Below are 15,944 nucleotides of genomic sequence, written 5' to 3'. Positions count from 1 at the left end.
AGTAGTTATATTCTTGTATATATTGGGCAGTATTATAGTAGTTATATTCTTGTATATAGGAACAGTATTATAGTAGTTATATTCTTGTATATAGGGGCAGTATTATAGTAGTTATATTCTTGTATATAGGGGGCAGTATTATATTAGTTATATTCTTGTATATAGGGGGCAGTATTATAGTAGTTATATTCTTGTATATAGGGGGCAGTATTATAGTAGTTATATTCTTGTATATAGGAGCAGTATTATAGTAGTTATATTCTTGTATATAGGGGGCAGTATGATAGTAGTTATATTCTTGTATATAGGGGCAGTATTATAGTAGTTATATTCTTGTATATAGGGGGCAGTATTATAGTAGTTATATTCTTGTATATAGGAGGCAGTATTATAGTAGTTATATTCTTGTATATAGGAGGTAGTATTATAGTAGTTATATTCTTGTATATAGGGAGCAGTATTATAGTAGTTATATTCTTGTATATAGGGGCAGTATTATAGTAGTTATATTCTTGTATATAGGAGCAGTATTATAGTAGTTATATTCTTGTATATAGGAGCAGTATTATAGTAGTTATATTCTTGTATATAGAGGGCAGTATTATAGTAGTTATATTCTTGTATATAGGAGGCAGTATTAGGGTATGTGCACACACACTAATTACGTCCGTAATTGACGGACGTATTTCGGCCGCAAGTAGTGGACCGAACACAGTGCAGGGAGCCGGGCTCCTAGCATCATACTTATGTACGATGCTAGGAGTCCCTGCCTCGCTGCAGGACAACTGTCCCGTACTGTAATCATGTTTTCAGTACGAGACAGTTGTCTTGCAGCGAGGCAGGGACTCCTAGCATCGTACATAACTATGATGCTAGGAGCCCGGCTCCCTGCACTGTGTTCGGTCCGGGACTTGCGGCCGAAATACGTCCGTCAATTACGGACGTAATTAGTGTGTGTGCACATACCCTTATAGTAGTTATATTCTTGTATATAGGAGCAGTATTATAGTAGTTATATTCTTGTATATAGGATCAGTATTATAGTAGTTATATTCTTGTATATAGCGGGCAGTATTATAGTACCGTATTTTCCGGACTATAAGGCGCACCGGATTATAAGGCGCACTTTCTATGAGCGCCTTATAAGCAATCATGTTTCATATATAAGGCGCACTGGATTATAAGGCGCAGCACATTACCGTTAAATAAACCATTGCTCAGACTGCAAGTCAAAATTTATTACACTTTTTAACAATAACTTGCAACTGGTTCAGCTGTAATTGCAAATCAAAACGTTTAGGGTATGTGCACACACACTAATTACGTCCGTAATTGACGGACGTATTTCGGCCGCAAGTCCCGGACCGAACACAGTGCAAGGAGCCGGGCTCCTAGCATCATACTTATGTACGACGCTAGGAGTCCCTGCCTTGCTGCAGGACAACTGTCCAGTAGTATAATCATGTTTACAGTACGGGACAGTTGTCCTGCAGCGAGGCAGGGACTTCTAGCATCGTACATAAGTATGATGCTAGGAGCCCGGCTCCCTGCACTGTGTTCGGTCCGGGACTTGCGGCCGAAATACGTCCGTCAATTACGGACGTAATTAGTGTGTGTGCACATACCCTTACCGTACTTTTTCAGTTCATTCCTAGGCGCACGGGGGGGAGGAGCATGGTGTGTGCTGTGGTATGCCGCCGCCGACCCCTGCCGCCCACGATAGAGGTAAAGGATCCTGTATAAACCCCTCTCTTTACTGTCGGGTTCATATATAAGGCGCACCGGATTATAAGGCGCACTTTCTATTTCTGAGAAATTCTCAGCATTTTATGTGCGCCTTATAGTCCGGAAAATACGGTAGTTATATTCTTGTATATAGGAGCAGTATTATAGTAATTATATTCTTGTATATAGGGGCAGTAATATAGTAGTTATATTCTTGTATATAGGGACAGTATTATAGTAGTTATATTCTTGTATATAGGAGCAGTATTATAGTAGATACATTCTTGTATATAGGGGCAGTATTATAGTAGTTATATTCTTGTATATAGAGGGCAGTATTATAGTAGTTATATTCTTGTATATAGGGGGCAGTATTATAGTAGTTATATTCTTGTATATAGGAGGCAGTATTATAGTAGATATATTCTTGTATATAGGAGCAGTATTATAGTAGTTATATTCTTGTATATAGGGGGCAGTATTATAGTAGTTATATTCTTGTATATAGGAGCAGTATTATAGTAGTTATATTCTTGTATATAGGAGGCAGTATTATAGTAGATATATTCTTGCATATAGGGTGCAGTATTATAGAAGTTATATTCTTGTATATAGGGGGCAGTATTATAGTAGTTATATTCTTGTATATAGGGGCAGTAATATAGTAGTTATATTCTTGTATATAGGAGCAGTATTATAGTAGATACATTCTTGTATATAGGGGCAGTATTATAGTAGTTATATTCTTGTATATAGGGGGCAGTATTATAGTAGTTATATTCTTGTATATAGGGGGCAGTATTATAGTAGTTATATTCTTGTATATAGGAGAAGTATTATAGTAGTTATATTCTTGTATATAGGGGGCAGTATTATAGTAGTTATATTCTTGTACATAGATGAAGTATTATAGTAGTTATATTCTTGTATATAGGAGCAGTATTATAGTAGTTATATTCTTGTATATAGGGGGCAGTATTATAGTAGTTATATTCTTGTATATAGGGGGCAGTATTATAGTAGTTATATTCTTGTATATAGGAGAAGTATTATAGTAGTTATATTCTTGTATATAGGGGGCAGTATTATAGTAGTTATATTCTTGTACATAGATGAAGTATTAGGGCATGACCACACATGGCGGAATTCCTCCGCAACTGTCCGCATCAATGCCGCACAGAATCTGCGTTGCAGATTCTGCAGCGGATCTGCACAAAATGTGCAGAAAATTGATGCGGACTGGCCGCTGCGGACTGCAGGAAAAGTGCTTCTCTTCTCCCTATTCAGTGCAGGATAGAGAGAAGGGACAGCACTTTCCCTAGTGAAAGTCAAAGAAATTCATACTTACCGCCCGTTGTCTTGGTGACGCGTCCCTCTTTCGGCATCCGGCCCGACCTCCCTGGATGACGCTCCAGTCCATGTGACCGCTGCAGCCTGTGCTTGGCCTGTGATTGGCTGCAGCCGTCACTTAGAGTGAAACGTCATCCTGGGAGGCCGGACTGGAGACAGACGCAGGGAGTTCTCGGTAAGTATGAACTTATATTTTTTTTTACAGATACATGTATATTGAGATCGGTAGTCACTGTCCCGGGTGCAGAAACAGTTACTGCCGATCGCGTAACTCTTTCAGCACCCTGGACAGTGACTATTTACAGACGTCTCCTAGCAACGCTCCCGTCATTACGGGAGCCCCATTGACTTCCTCAGTCTGGCTGTAGACCTAGAAATACATAGGTCCAGCCAGAATGAAGAAATGTCATGGTAGTAAAAACAATACGCTCCGCAGCACACATAAGATCTGCGGACTTCATTGCGGAATTTTGACTCTCCATTGAAGTCAATGGAGAAATTCCGCCATGAGTCCGCAACCAGTCCGCCACTGCTCCGCAACAGACAGAGCATGCTGCGGACACCAAATTCCGCTCCGCAGCCTATGCTCCGCAGCGGAATTGTACGCATCGTGTAAACGAACACTGCTAAATTAAAGTGAAAGTCAATGGAGAAACGGCTCCGCTGCGGATTAACGCTGCGGAGTGTCCGCAGCGGAATTTAAGTGAAATTCCGCTATGTGTGAACCCGCCCTTATAGTAGTTATATTCTTGTATATAGGAGCAGTATTATAGTAGTTATATTCTTGTATATAGGTGCAGTATTATAATAGTTATATTATTGTATATAGGGGGCAGTATTATAGTAGTTATATTCTTGTATATAGCGAGCAGTATTATAGTAGTTATTTTCCTGTATATAGGGGCAGTATTATAGTAGATATATTCTTGTATATGGGAGCATTATTATAGTAGGTATATTCTTGTACATAGAAGGCAGTATTATAGTAGTTATATTCATGTATATAGCGGGCAGTATTATAGTAGTTATATTCTTGTATATAGGGAGCAGTATTATAGCAGTTATATTCTTGTATATAGGGAGCAGTATTATAGTAGTTATATTCTTGTATACAGGGGGCAATATTATAGTAGTTATATTCTTGTATACAGGGGGCAGTATTATAGTAGTTATATTCTTGTATATAGGAGCACTATTATAGTAGTTATTATCTTGTGTATAGGAGCAGTATTTTAGTAGATCTATTCTTGTACATAGAAGGCAGTATTATAATAGTTATATTCTAGTATATAGGGAGCAGTATTATAGTAGTTATATTCTTGTATATAGAGGGCAGTATTATAGTAGTTATATTCTTGTACATAGAACACAGTATTATAGCAGTTATATTCTTGTATATAGGGAGCAGTATTATAGTAGTTATATTCTTGTATATAGGGGGTAGTATTATAGTAGTTATATTCTTGTATATAGGAGGCAGTATTATAGTAGTTATATTCTTGTATATAGGGGCAGTATTGTAGTAGTTATGTTCTTGTATATAGGAGGCAGTATTATATTAGTTATATTCTTGTATATAGGGGCAGTATTATAGTAGTTATATTCTTGTATATAGGGGCAGTATAATAGTAGTTATATTCTTGTATATAGGGGGCAGTATTATTTTAGTTATATTCTTGTATATAGGGGCAGTGTTATAGTAGTTATATTCTTGTATATAGGAGCAGTATTATAGTAGTTATATTCTTGTATATAGGAGGCAGTTATATTCTTGTATATAGGGGCAGTATAATAGTAGTTATATTCTTGTATATAGGGGGCAGTATTATAGTAGTTATATTGTTGTATATAGGGGCAGTGTTATAGTAGTTATATTCTTGTATATAGGAGCAGTATTATAGTAGTTATATTCTTGTATATAGGAGGCAGTATTATAGTAGTTATATTCTTGTATATAGGAGGCAGTATTATAGTAGTTATATTCTTGTATATAGGGGGCAGTATTATAGTAGTTATATTCTTGTATATAGGAGCAGTATTATAGTAGTTATATTCTTGTATATAGGGGGCAGTATTATAGTAGTTATATTCTTGTATATAGGGGGCAGTATTATAGTAGTTATATTCTTGTATATAGGGGCAGTATTATAGTAGTTATATTCTTGTATGTAGGGGGCAGTATTATAATAGTTATATTCTTGTATGTAGGAGGCAGTATTATAGTAGTTATATTCTTGTATATAGGAGGCAGTATTATAGTAGTTATATTCTTGTATATAGGAGGCAGTATTATAGTAGTTATATTCTTGTATATAGGGAGTAGTATTATAGTACTTATATTCTTGTATATAGGGGCAGTATTATAGTAGTTATATTCTTGTATATAGGGGCAGTATTATAGTAGTTATATTCTTGTACATAGGGGGCAGTATTATAGTAGTTATATTCTTGTATATAGGGGCAGTATTATAGTAGTTATATTCTTGTATATAGGGGCAGTATTATAGTAGTTATATTCTTGTACATAGGAGGCAGTATTATAGTAGTTATATTCTTGTATATAGGGGGCAGTATTATAGTAGTTATATTCTTGTATATAGGGGGCAGTATTATAGTAGTTATATTCTTGTATATAGGGGGCAGTATTATAGTAGTTATATTCTTGTACATAGGGGCAGTATTATAGTAGTTATATTCTTGTATATAGGAGGCAGTATTATAGTAGTTATATTCTTGTATATAGGGGCAGTATTATAGTAGTTATATTCTTGTATATAGGGGGCAGTATTATAGTAGTTATATTCTTGTACATAGGAGGCAGTATTATTATAGTTAGTACTGCATTAACAGGTATGCTACAACATCTGAAAGTATGAACAGATGAATAGAGCAGATTTTTCCAGAAAATAGTAACTTTACACTCTGCTCCATTGTCGCTTTTATTCATTGTATATCAACAATCGGAGGGAATTCAGATTGAAATTTCTTTTTATTTCTAATCTCCCAGCTCAGTAGAGTCTCCCTCCTCTGGAGCTCCATATTATGGTAACATGGCTGACTTGCTGAGATTGTTTTATCTCCAATCATCAAATATTTTCATTGTACACTATAGTGTGGACATTCGGCTATGGTTGTGTAATACGCTCAATGAAGTAGAAAACAGCCTCATCGGGTAGAATAACGGAATAAATCAGGATTGAATCTTTAGAGTTGCGGATGCGAGACTATGGAAACAAGTAGTAATACCTCTTGTTGGTTTTGCTTGCCTCTGACTCCTGCTGGGACTTTGCTTTGCAAGTGTGGCCACTGTCTACATCTGTGTAAATATGTCGAGCAGTCATCTCACACAAATATTTATCATTTTCTATATGCTATGATATCTACATGAAAAAGTTGAGTTTCCCTTCCTCTCGTATGGATCCTGTCATACAGAAAATTCCCATACAGAGCTGTGTTCAGATTACTGTTGGGTTCTACTGGAGCCAGACTACAACTTGTCGACAGACACGCCCCTTTTATCTAAACTGGTCTTCACTGCACTGTGTTTACTGAGAAGAAGGGAGATTTGGTTATTCCTATACCAGTTTACTGTTAGTGCCTGATGTAAAAACTAAACTCCCAAAAATGCAAATGAATAGAGCAGACACCGAATAATCAGGGATTACTGCGGGATTTGAACTCAGAACATCATAGAAAGGTGAATATCGGTCATTTTAGTCAACCTTTTTTTTTCTATACCAACTTTAAAATGTACTTAAAGTTGAACCTACAGTACACTTTAATGGGATAATACAGTCACTTAATATTTTTGCGAGTATTATTTTTAGGAATAGCCATTGGCCAATGAGTAATATCAGATTTTTTTAAATCTTATATTGGTTTTTATTTTTCATGTTATTCCTATATATGCTTGACGTTTTAATCTAGGAACCTGTTGTGAAAATAATTGCTCTGTATCATGGTTTTTGTTGTTGAGTATTTTATGGTATTTTGTATAAATACTATCGGTGTTTAATGGCGCTACCGTGTATTTTTCATTGCGATAACATTGCTTCCTTCCATACAGCTCATAAACAATCTGGGCCCATTAGAGCTGATCCTCAACACGCCAAGTCATCATAGAGTCCATCATGGTATGTTCTAGCTTCATATCTGTCATATAGAGGGGAGTTATGGGAAAAAAATATATTTACAGTGGTTTTTCATATGATTCAAAGATTTTTTTTTTTAAATCCTATTCCCTCTTTAGGGAGCTAAATTGCAGATGTCTAAGCTACCAAGAGACAATGGTGGGTCATAGAACCAGTAGAATAGTGTGTCTTCAGTAGAAATGTATATATTTAGGACGGTACTGTATATATGGTCAGGAGACGGCTACCTATAGACTCTGCTGACAAGTCTCAATTTCCCGACATGTTCTATGTATGAAGCGCTCATCCTCCGCTTTTAAGATCTCCTCATTTACAGATTGGATAAACTAATGCAATTTAGGAACTTTGTCGAAACATTTTTTAGGAATTTTGTCAATTAAAAAAAATATTTGGCAAATGCAAATTTGCTTATGACAAAATTTTTTGATTTTTTTTTTTTTCATTACCTTTCTTTTTCAACTACATTTGAGCTGTCCTTTGCAGGTATGAAGTACACCGTAGCGTACGTCGGCTGTGTATATTCAGAGTAATCCCACATGGCCAAATGTCCTGTAAGGTGGGGCACACCTTACACTTTAAGGGGGAGTTCACACAGAGTTTTTTTTTACATGTTTTTTGACGCAGAAACCGTGTCGGAAAACGCGCAAAAAAATGTCCGAAAACCCCTTCCATTGATCGGAAAAAGAAGCGACATGCCCTATCTCTGACATCAATGGGAGGCAGAGAATGCATTTTTCGCAGCGTTTTTTTGCCTGCGGCGCTCAATGGCCGCGGGCGAAAAACACGGCAAACGGCGTGCAGGCAGTTCAAAATCTGCCTCAGACTTCCAGACAGGATTTTGAGGCAGCTTTTTCTGTGTGAATAGGGCCTAATCCAGGCAGCAGCCCAGTGGGTGAGGTGGGCAGCTTAAGTTGGCCTTTTCCGCATTGACAGTATTGACCTGAACGGCAATCCCTATTCTAAAAGGCCGGTCTATCCTCCTCTAAGGAAGGGGGTAAAGAATCAGTGTTTTTGAAGATAGGGGTGTGATGATATGAACATACTTGATGAAGGGATCCCTTCACTTCTATGCACACCCCTGCATGGTCATGCCTGAGACGAGAGACATCACCCATTTAAGTATTCTAATAATTTTGTATGTCATCTACTGGAGATAAAGCTGACCCCATCACTGTACTTAGAATATTGTTATTGTTTTTTACGTGGATAACGTTTAATTACCATGAATTATTTGCAGGTAGAAATCCGTACTGCATTGATTCTAATTATGGTGGCACACTCATCATCTGGGACAGGATGTTTGGTGAGTGGAATCTGCTCTTCCCAAGTTTTTCTATCATTTATTTTTTATTATCAGGGTCGGCAAGCTTTTTAAGTTGTTCGCCTACAAATTGCTACTAGTCCTTGGGCCTGTTTCAGTTTGGTGTTCCTTCTAAATTGATATGTAGTTCAATGTCCCAGTCATTTGCCCACTCAGCCCAGCATCGCACCCTGTTGGTTTAGGATCCGTATTACAGCTGCAACACCCCGACCCCCCCCCCCCCCCGTGGTTCAAAGGAACCAAACTTCCATCACCATAGGACCATATGGTGTTCTTAATTGGTTCAGTCTCACCAAGTTGCGATCCAGCACCGATCTCTTGCTCGCAGCCGCCAGCTCTCTGCAGTGTCACAGGCAGAGTCAGGCCTCCACGACGGCTGGCCCGTCCTTATGATGTCACGCAACGGCAGGAAAGATCCACCAGAGTATCTTTGTCTGTATATAAGGTACTTTCTTGTATAGCTCGTTAGTATCAACTTTGACCCTGATGTGACCTTAACCTTGCCTCTAGATGTTGCCTTTGCCCTGTTCCTTCACTAAATTTGTTCGACACCCCCTAGTATTGATCCCTGGCAGTCTTCTGGTTATGTCCATTATCTTCTCTTCTTCGAAGTTCCTAACTAAGCTTTAGCTATTTTTTGCAGCAGACCTGCCAACAGTCGGTGACTATTCTGGGGATCGCGACCTCAGAATCCAACTGGGAAAGTCCATATCTCCTTGCAGGGGTTCTAGGATGCCAGCTACAAAATTATTGCAGTACAAGAATCCACTTCCCTGGTGGGAACCGTAACATTCAGTAGAACCAAAATCAGTAGCTGCCGAAATTGGCCACCATAGTTTGTACCTGTGAAACCGGCCTAAAAATGTATTATCCAATAAATATAGTAGCAAAATTGCTGGTGACAGCCTTATAAAGAAACAATTAAATCAATACAATATAATGAATAATATTATATGATGCTTAATATAAATCCTTGAGATGCCTTTTCTATCTGGTTGTTAAGAATTGTATTCAGCTATATTATATATTTGTGTGTATATATATATATATATACACACAGTATTTTATTTTATAAAAGTGAGTGACAACCAATGTTTTTTGCTTCCATAGTGTTCCATATTTTATAATTGGTTGAACATAACTTTTCACGGGGTGGGAAAAAATATTTACTGAGAATTTAAAAAATTTTTTTTTTATAGGTTAATGCTCTATTATTTAATTACATTTACGTTTACAAATCTGAGAGAATGTACAAATGAATGTAAATATTTTTACATCATTTCCAAAACTTTTTTATTTTTTCAAAAGTTTTTGTATTTTTTAATTTTCCATTTCTTTCCCATTTTTTTATTTTTATTATTTTTTTAAAATTGTTGCTACCTATTCTAGCTAATTTGGCGGCAAGCCTTTGGTGTAATTGTAGATGATTGCTCACGTAAGAACTCATCAATATTCCTGCTACAAACACCCTGCATTTGTTAAGCTTGCTGGATTATGAAATTTGGCTCATGCTACAGAATGAACCTCTGGCTCCCGACTGACTGAGCTGCAATCAGCAACATGAAATGATATATACAAGCGATAGATTACGTTATCCTATAAATACATTTTAAAGGAGCTAATTATATGCATCTGTTGACTTAACAACAGCAACAAAGTGTCAAGAGAAAGCCGGCAAATTATGTAGATAAATTATGCGGAAGGCGAAATTAATGATCTGGATCTTTGTGTGTTATTAGTGCATGATTTATTATTTTCTGCTTTAAGGAACGTTTGTGCCGGAGAAAGAGAAAGTTGTGTACGGTCTGACCCACCCAATAAATACATTTGAGCCATTTGACGTCCAGGTAATTTTTTGCACTCAGTACTATCATATGTTTTCGTATGTTATTGTTTGTTTTTGTTTAAAACGTAAAGGGTCCTCTTTGGACATTTATTTTTGTTAGAAGGGTTATCCAATGATAAGTTGATGACAGGGTGTCCTGCTGTTGGCATCCCCAGTGATCAGCTATTATCTGTGATGGAACACAAAAGCAAGTATTCTATTTCCCTACAGCACCACCACAGGAGACATGAAGTATTACACACTTCTCATTGAAATCAATAGGGTGTCCGTGTAATGCATGGATGTGGCGGGTCCTCCAGAGTGAGAGACTTTCTTTGTAGCCACTCTGTGCTCTGGATTCTGAATAGGGACCCCCTTGTATTAACTTAGAATCCCATACAGGTATTGGAAAATGTGTTTTCTAAACCAGGGAACTCCTTAAAATTTCCTTCAACTGAATTTCACAGTGATATGTCCACATTGATTTTTTTTTGTTAAAATAATATGTTTACTATTTCAGGACTAAGAATAGGACAAGGCCAGATTATAGGGAGACAAAAGGAGCAAATGCCCTTGAGTCTCCACCACACTCCTCCGCATGGGCTATTCGTTTTTGATACTGGTTTTATAATCTCAGGACTCTTATCTTGGCATTGTGTAGCACTGTTATTTAGACAATGTATATGACATCATATTTATGTTTTTTTGTTGTTTTTTTTAAATGCTTTATTTGTTTTTTCATCTTTTTTTTTAAAAAAAACAACATTATCCACTGGCAGGCAGAATTTTGTATAAACATACATTTATATTGACAAAAAGGATATTACAAATATACTTTACCCCCCCCCCACCTATCCATGATCCGTGCTCATCCTCTTTCCTTTCTTTTTATTTTAATTGATTTACATCCCTTTAACCAGTTCAGGACCGGGCTATTTTGAGCCTTCAGGACCGGACACCGTTTAGCCATTTTTAGCACGTGTTAGTTAAATGGCTATAACTTTTTTATTTGTTGGGCTAACTACGTGATTTTTGCGATGTTTTTTCCATAGACAATGCAGGTTTTGTTTTATCGTTTTTATACACATCCTTTTTGCTATTTTAGAATTTTTATTCTTAAAGTTTGAAAATAATAGTAAAACAAATAAGCTTTTTTACTTTTCAGCTATTTTTTTTGGTAATAACATAGTTTTACCCTAAAATAGACCTTTTATTTGTGATTGTCTACTGTAAATTTTAATATATTACATGTCTATATTAGGGTAATTGGGTCCGGGCTAGCGTTACAACAATGATTGGCGGGGGGAACGTTTTTTATGTGTATTTATTATTAAAAAAAAATTGCACTTTACTTTACTTTTATTTTTTTATTACTATTGTCTGTCCCCCAAAGGTCAGAAAAGACCTTTGGGGAACTTTATATATATGTATTTTTTTTCTTTTACACCATGCTTTTCCACTGTAACTGGGGCTGCACAGCAGCCCCAGTTACAGGGGAAATCAGCCCTCTTCATAGTGACGATTGTCACTAATAGGGTTGTTCTGGGTCTAGTAAGACCGAGCAGCAGCCTGCCACTAACGGCAATAACGGCACCCGGCGACAGCGGGACCAATAGAGACAGCGCCGCTGCTGCTGTCTCTATTCCTATACACAGCGTTCATTGAGCGCTGTGTACAAGTACTTGATCGGAGAAGACAGAAGCAGAGAAAGCTGCTTCTATCCTCCCCTCAGGGTCCCCGGCAGTCACTGACAGCCGGAGACCCGACATTCAGCTGCCCGATCGCTCGGGCAGCACGTTGAAACCCGAGCCGTAAAAAGTCTATGGCGCGGGTTTTAAGGACTCTGACCGCTGGCCATAAAAACACAGCCAGCGGTCGGGAACCAGTTAAACTCTGCTCTAGATAATATGCTATTAAAAATTGGCTCCCATTTTGTTTTCCATCCAGCTGGATTATTCCCTCTTTTTAATTTATTTTTGTCGATCCACTGCCAATATAATATTTTCAAAGCATCAGATAATTCTCAGCCATGTTCTAGCCCACATGTCCATGCCAAAATCCCTACCTACCTATCCCTACTCTAAATATGACATCTCTTGCCCCTTTGATTTTTCGGGTATACTCTGACCAAAAAGATCAGAACTCCATGGGTCCCTGGTTGGAGTACATTGGTTGCATTTATGCCTTTATGGTCCCAATTTGGCACTGTCCTTACAGAATAAGAGCAGCTGTGGAATACTCGCCTCCAACAATCCGCAATCAGAAAGCTATTAATCAATAACTATGCGGCTTGTTTATAATGTTCACGTGCTGCACTCTGTGTATATAACATGATGGCCAATCCTAATTAGCCATTCAAGTCTCTCAGATGAGTTCCAGTTTGTGTCTATTCATCACCTTCCTTGTTGATTACAGCTCTGGATGAAATACTTACTCATTGCCTTGTAAACGCCTCATTTACTATGGAGAATGTGCTGAAATGAGTCATGCTGATCCGCCTGGTGTTTATAAACATTTATTGGACTGAAATTTTATATTCGTTTTTACTATTTCTATTATTTTAACACAAAGATATATATATATTTTTTTATCACAAAAGGAATTTAAAGGATTAAAAAAATTCACATTCTGTATAAGACCTTTACTACTTGTAAATATAATCGATATAAAATGATGAGTCTCTGTGTACATACATTACATTACTTATCCTGTACTGATCCTGAGTTACATCCTGTATTATACTCCAGAGCTGCACTCACTATTCTGCTGGTGGAGTCACTGTGTACATACATTACATATCCTGTACTGATCCTGAGTTACATCCTGCATTATACTCCAGAGCTGCACTCACTATTCTTCTGGTGGAGTCACTGTGTACATACATTACATTACTTATCCTGTACTGATCCTGAGTTACACCCTGTATTATACTCCAGAGCTGTGATCACTATTCTGCTGGTGGAGTCACTGTGTACATACATTATATTACTTATCCTGTACTGATCCTGAGTTACATCTTGTATTATACTGTAGAGCTGCACTCACTATTCTGCTGGTGGAGTCACTGTGTACATATATTACTTATCCTGTACTGATCCTGAGTTACATCCTGTATTATACTCCAGAGCTGTGATCACTATTCTGCTGGTGGAGTCACTGTGTACATACATTATATTACTTATCCTGTACTGATCCTGAGTTACATCTTGTATTATACTGTAGAGCTGCACTCACTATTCTGCTGGTGGAGTCACTGTGTACATACATTACATTACTTATCCTGTACTGATCCTGAGTTACATCATGTATTATACTCCAGAGCTGCACTCACTATTCTGCTGGTGGAGTCACTGTGTACATACATTACATTACTTATCCTGTACTGATCCTGAGTTACATCCTGTATTATACTGCAGAGCTGCACTCACTATTCTGCTGGTGGAGTCACTGTGTACATACATTACATTACTTATCCTGTACTGATCCTGAGTTACATCCTGCATTATACTCCAGAGCTGCGCTCACTATTCTGCTGGTGGAGTCACTGTGCACATACATTACATTACTTATCCTGTACTGATCCTGAGTTACATCCTGTATTATACTCCAGAGCAGCACTCACTATTCTGCTGGTGGAGTCACTGTGTACATATATTACTTATCCTGTACTGATCCTGAGTTACATCCTGTATTATACTCCAGAGCTGTGATCACTATTCTGCTGGTGGAGTCACTGTGTACATACATTACATTACTTATCCTGTACTGATCCTGAGTTACATCCTGTATTATACTCCAGAGCTGTGATCACTATTCTGCTGGTGGAGTCACTGTGTACATACATTATATTACTTATCCTGTACTGATCCTGGGTTACATCTTGTATTATACTTTAGAGCTGCACTCACTATTCTGCTGGTGGAGTCACTGTGTACATACATGACATTAATTATCTTGTACTAATCCTGATTTACATCATGCATTATACTCCAGAGCTGCACTCACTATTCTGCTGGTGGAGTTACTGTGTACATACATTACATTACTTATCCTGTACTGATCCTGAGTTACATCCTGTATTATACTCCAGAGCAGCACTCACTATTCTGCTGGTGGAGTCACTGTGTACATATATTACTTATCCTGTACTGATCCTGAGTTACATCCTGTATTATACTCCAGAGCTGTGATCACTATTCTGCTGGTGGAGTCACTGTGTACATACATTACATTACTTATCCTGTACTGATCCTGAGTTACATCCTGTATTATACTCCAGAGCTGTGATCACTATTCTGCTGGTGGAGTCACTGTGTACATACATTATATTACTTATCCTGTACTGATCCTGGGTTACATCTTGTATTATACTTTAGAGCTGCACTCACTATTCTGCTGGTGGAGTCACTGTGTACATACATGACATTAATTATCTTGTACTAATCCTGATTTACATCATGCATTATACTCCAGAGCTGCACTCACTATTCTGCTGGTGGAGTCACTGTGTACATACATTACTTATCTTGTACTGATCCTGAGTTACATCTTGTATTATACTTCAGAGCTGCACTGACTATTCTGCTGGTGGAGTCACTGTGTACATACATGATTTTACATTACAATACTTGTATTGTACTGATCGTGAGTTAGCCAATATTATACTCCAGAGCTGTATTCACAATGCAGGCTTCAGACCTTAAATCTCCTAGTATTTCCAGCTTGTTCAGTGTCTGCGGAGAGTTTGCTCTGGTCATTTGCATTAAGGGGTGTGCAGACTTTATACCAGACACTGTCCCTTTGCATTATAAGAGCTCAGTTAAGCTGTTGGGGGTATGTCTATTGGGAAGTTTTAAGACTTTTTCCGATAGCAACCATGAGAGAAATTTTTTTCCCGTAGCTGCAGCATTGTGTCTACATTTGGAAAACATTTTGGAGTACGCCTGGCTTCTTCAATAAACTGTCTGTAATATTTAAAGGACCAGGATGGGGACCTGGAAAACCTCGGCTAGGACTTCCAGAGGAACTTCCAGAGGTAGGTTATTGAAATTTAAATGAAAATGTATGGGGTCAAGATATTTTGTTATATGCATGAAAATTAGTACTGAACAAATGTTAAATAATTTGTGGGATTATGGACCTAGATTTTACTATTTATTATCGACCATTTCAAAACAACCCCACAATTTATAAGCAAACAGATGTGGTGGAGCCGAGTTTGTCACCGCAACAAAGCTTAGTGAATAGGTTGTGGATATGTAATTGAAGTGGTTGTAAAACTTTGTAGAAGGCGAAGGTTATGTTACTTAGGTAGTAGATAGTAGTTTGGTCAGATTACTTTAGTTCGAGTTTAAGAGGTTCGAATTTGGTTACTTTAGTTGCACCTGGTTGAGTGGTAGGAGGTTTAGCTTGTATTGATGAGTTGGTAGAAGAACGGGGAAATGTTAAAGCGCTAGATGGATGGGGAGTTATTATTTAAGCAGCAGAAACCTAGTGGTTGTTTTTCTAAAGTTTTAGGAGGTTGTGATGATGTTACGCAAGTTGTAGGATGTTCAGGTCATGGCATGAAGCA

General features: G+C 37.6%; 1 protein-coding gene across 2 annotated transcripts in view; it reads left to right on the top strand.

Moving 5' to 3' along the window:
* The window catches only part of AGMO (alkylglycerol monooxygenase), a 191,295-nt gene that overhangs the window by 101,758 nt on the left and 73,593 nt on the right, over window positions 1-15,944 (top strand). For both annotated transcript variants that reach the window (XM_075828773.1, XM_075828774.1), the window contains exons 7-10: window positions 7,142-7,208; window positions 8,464-8,529; window positions 10,315-10,394; window positions 15,273-15,407. In XM_075828773.1, the coding sequence (XP_075684888.1) occupies window positions 7,142-7,208; window positions 8,464-8,529; window positions 10,315-10,394; window positions 15,273-15,407 (348 nt within the window). The remainder of the gene's footprint in view (window positions 1-7,141; window positions 7,209-8,463; window positions 8,530-10,314; window positions 10,395-15,272; window positions 15,408-15,944) is intronic.

The sequence above is a fragment of the Rhinoderma darwinii genome, chromosome 5, assembly GCF_050947455.1.
Source record: "Rhinoderma darwinii isolate aRhiDar2 chromosome 5, aRhiDar2.hap1, whole genome shotgun sequence".
NCBI classification, from domain to species: domain Eukaryota; kingdom Metazoa; phylum Chordata; class Amphibia; order Anura; family Rhinodermatidae; genus Rhinoderma; species Rhinoderma darwinii.
Note: the sequence above shows the minus strand (reverse complement) of the source record. Positions and strands in the feature narration are given on the sequence as shown.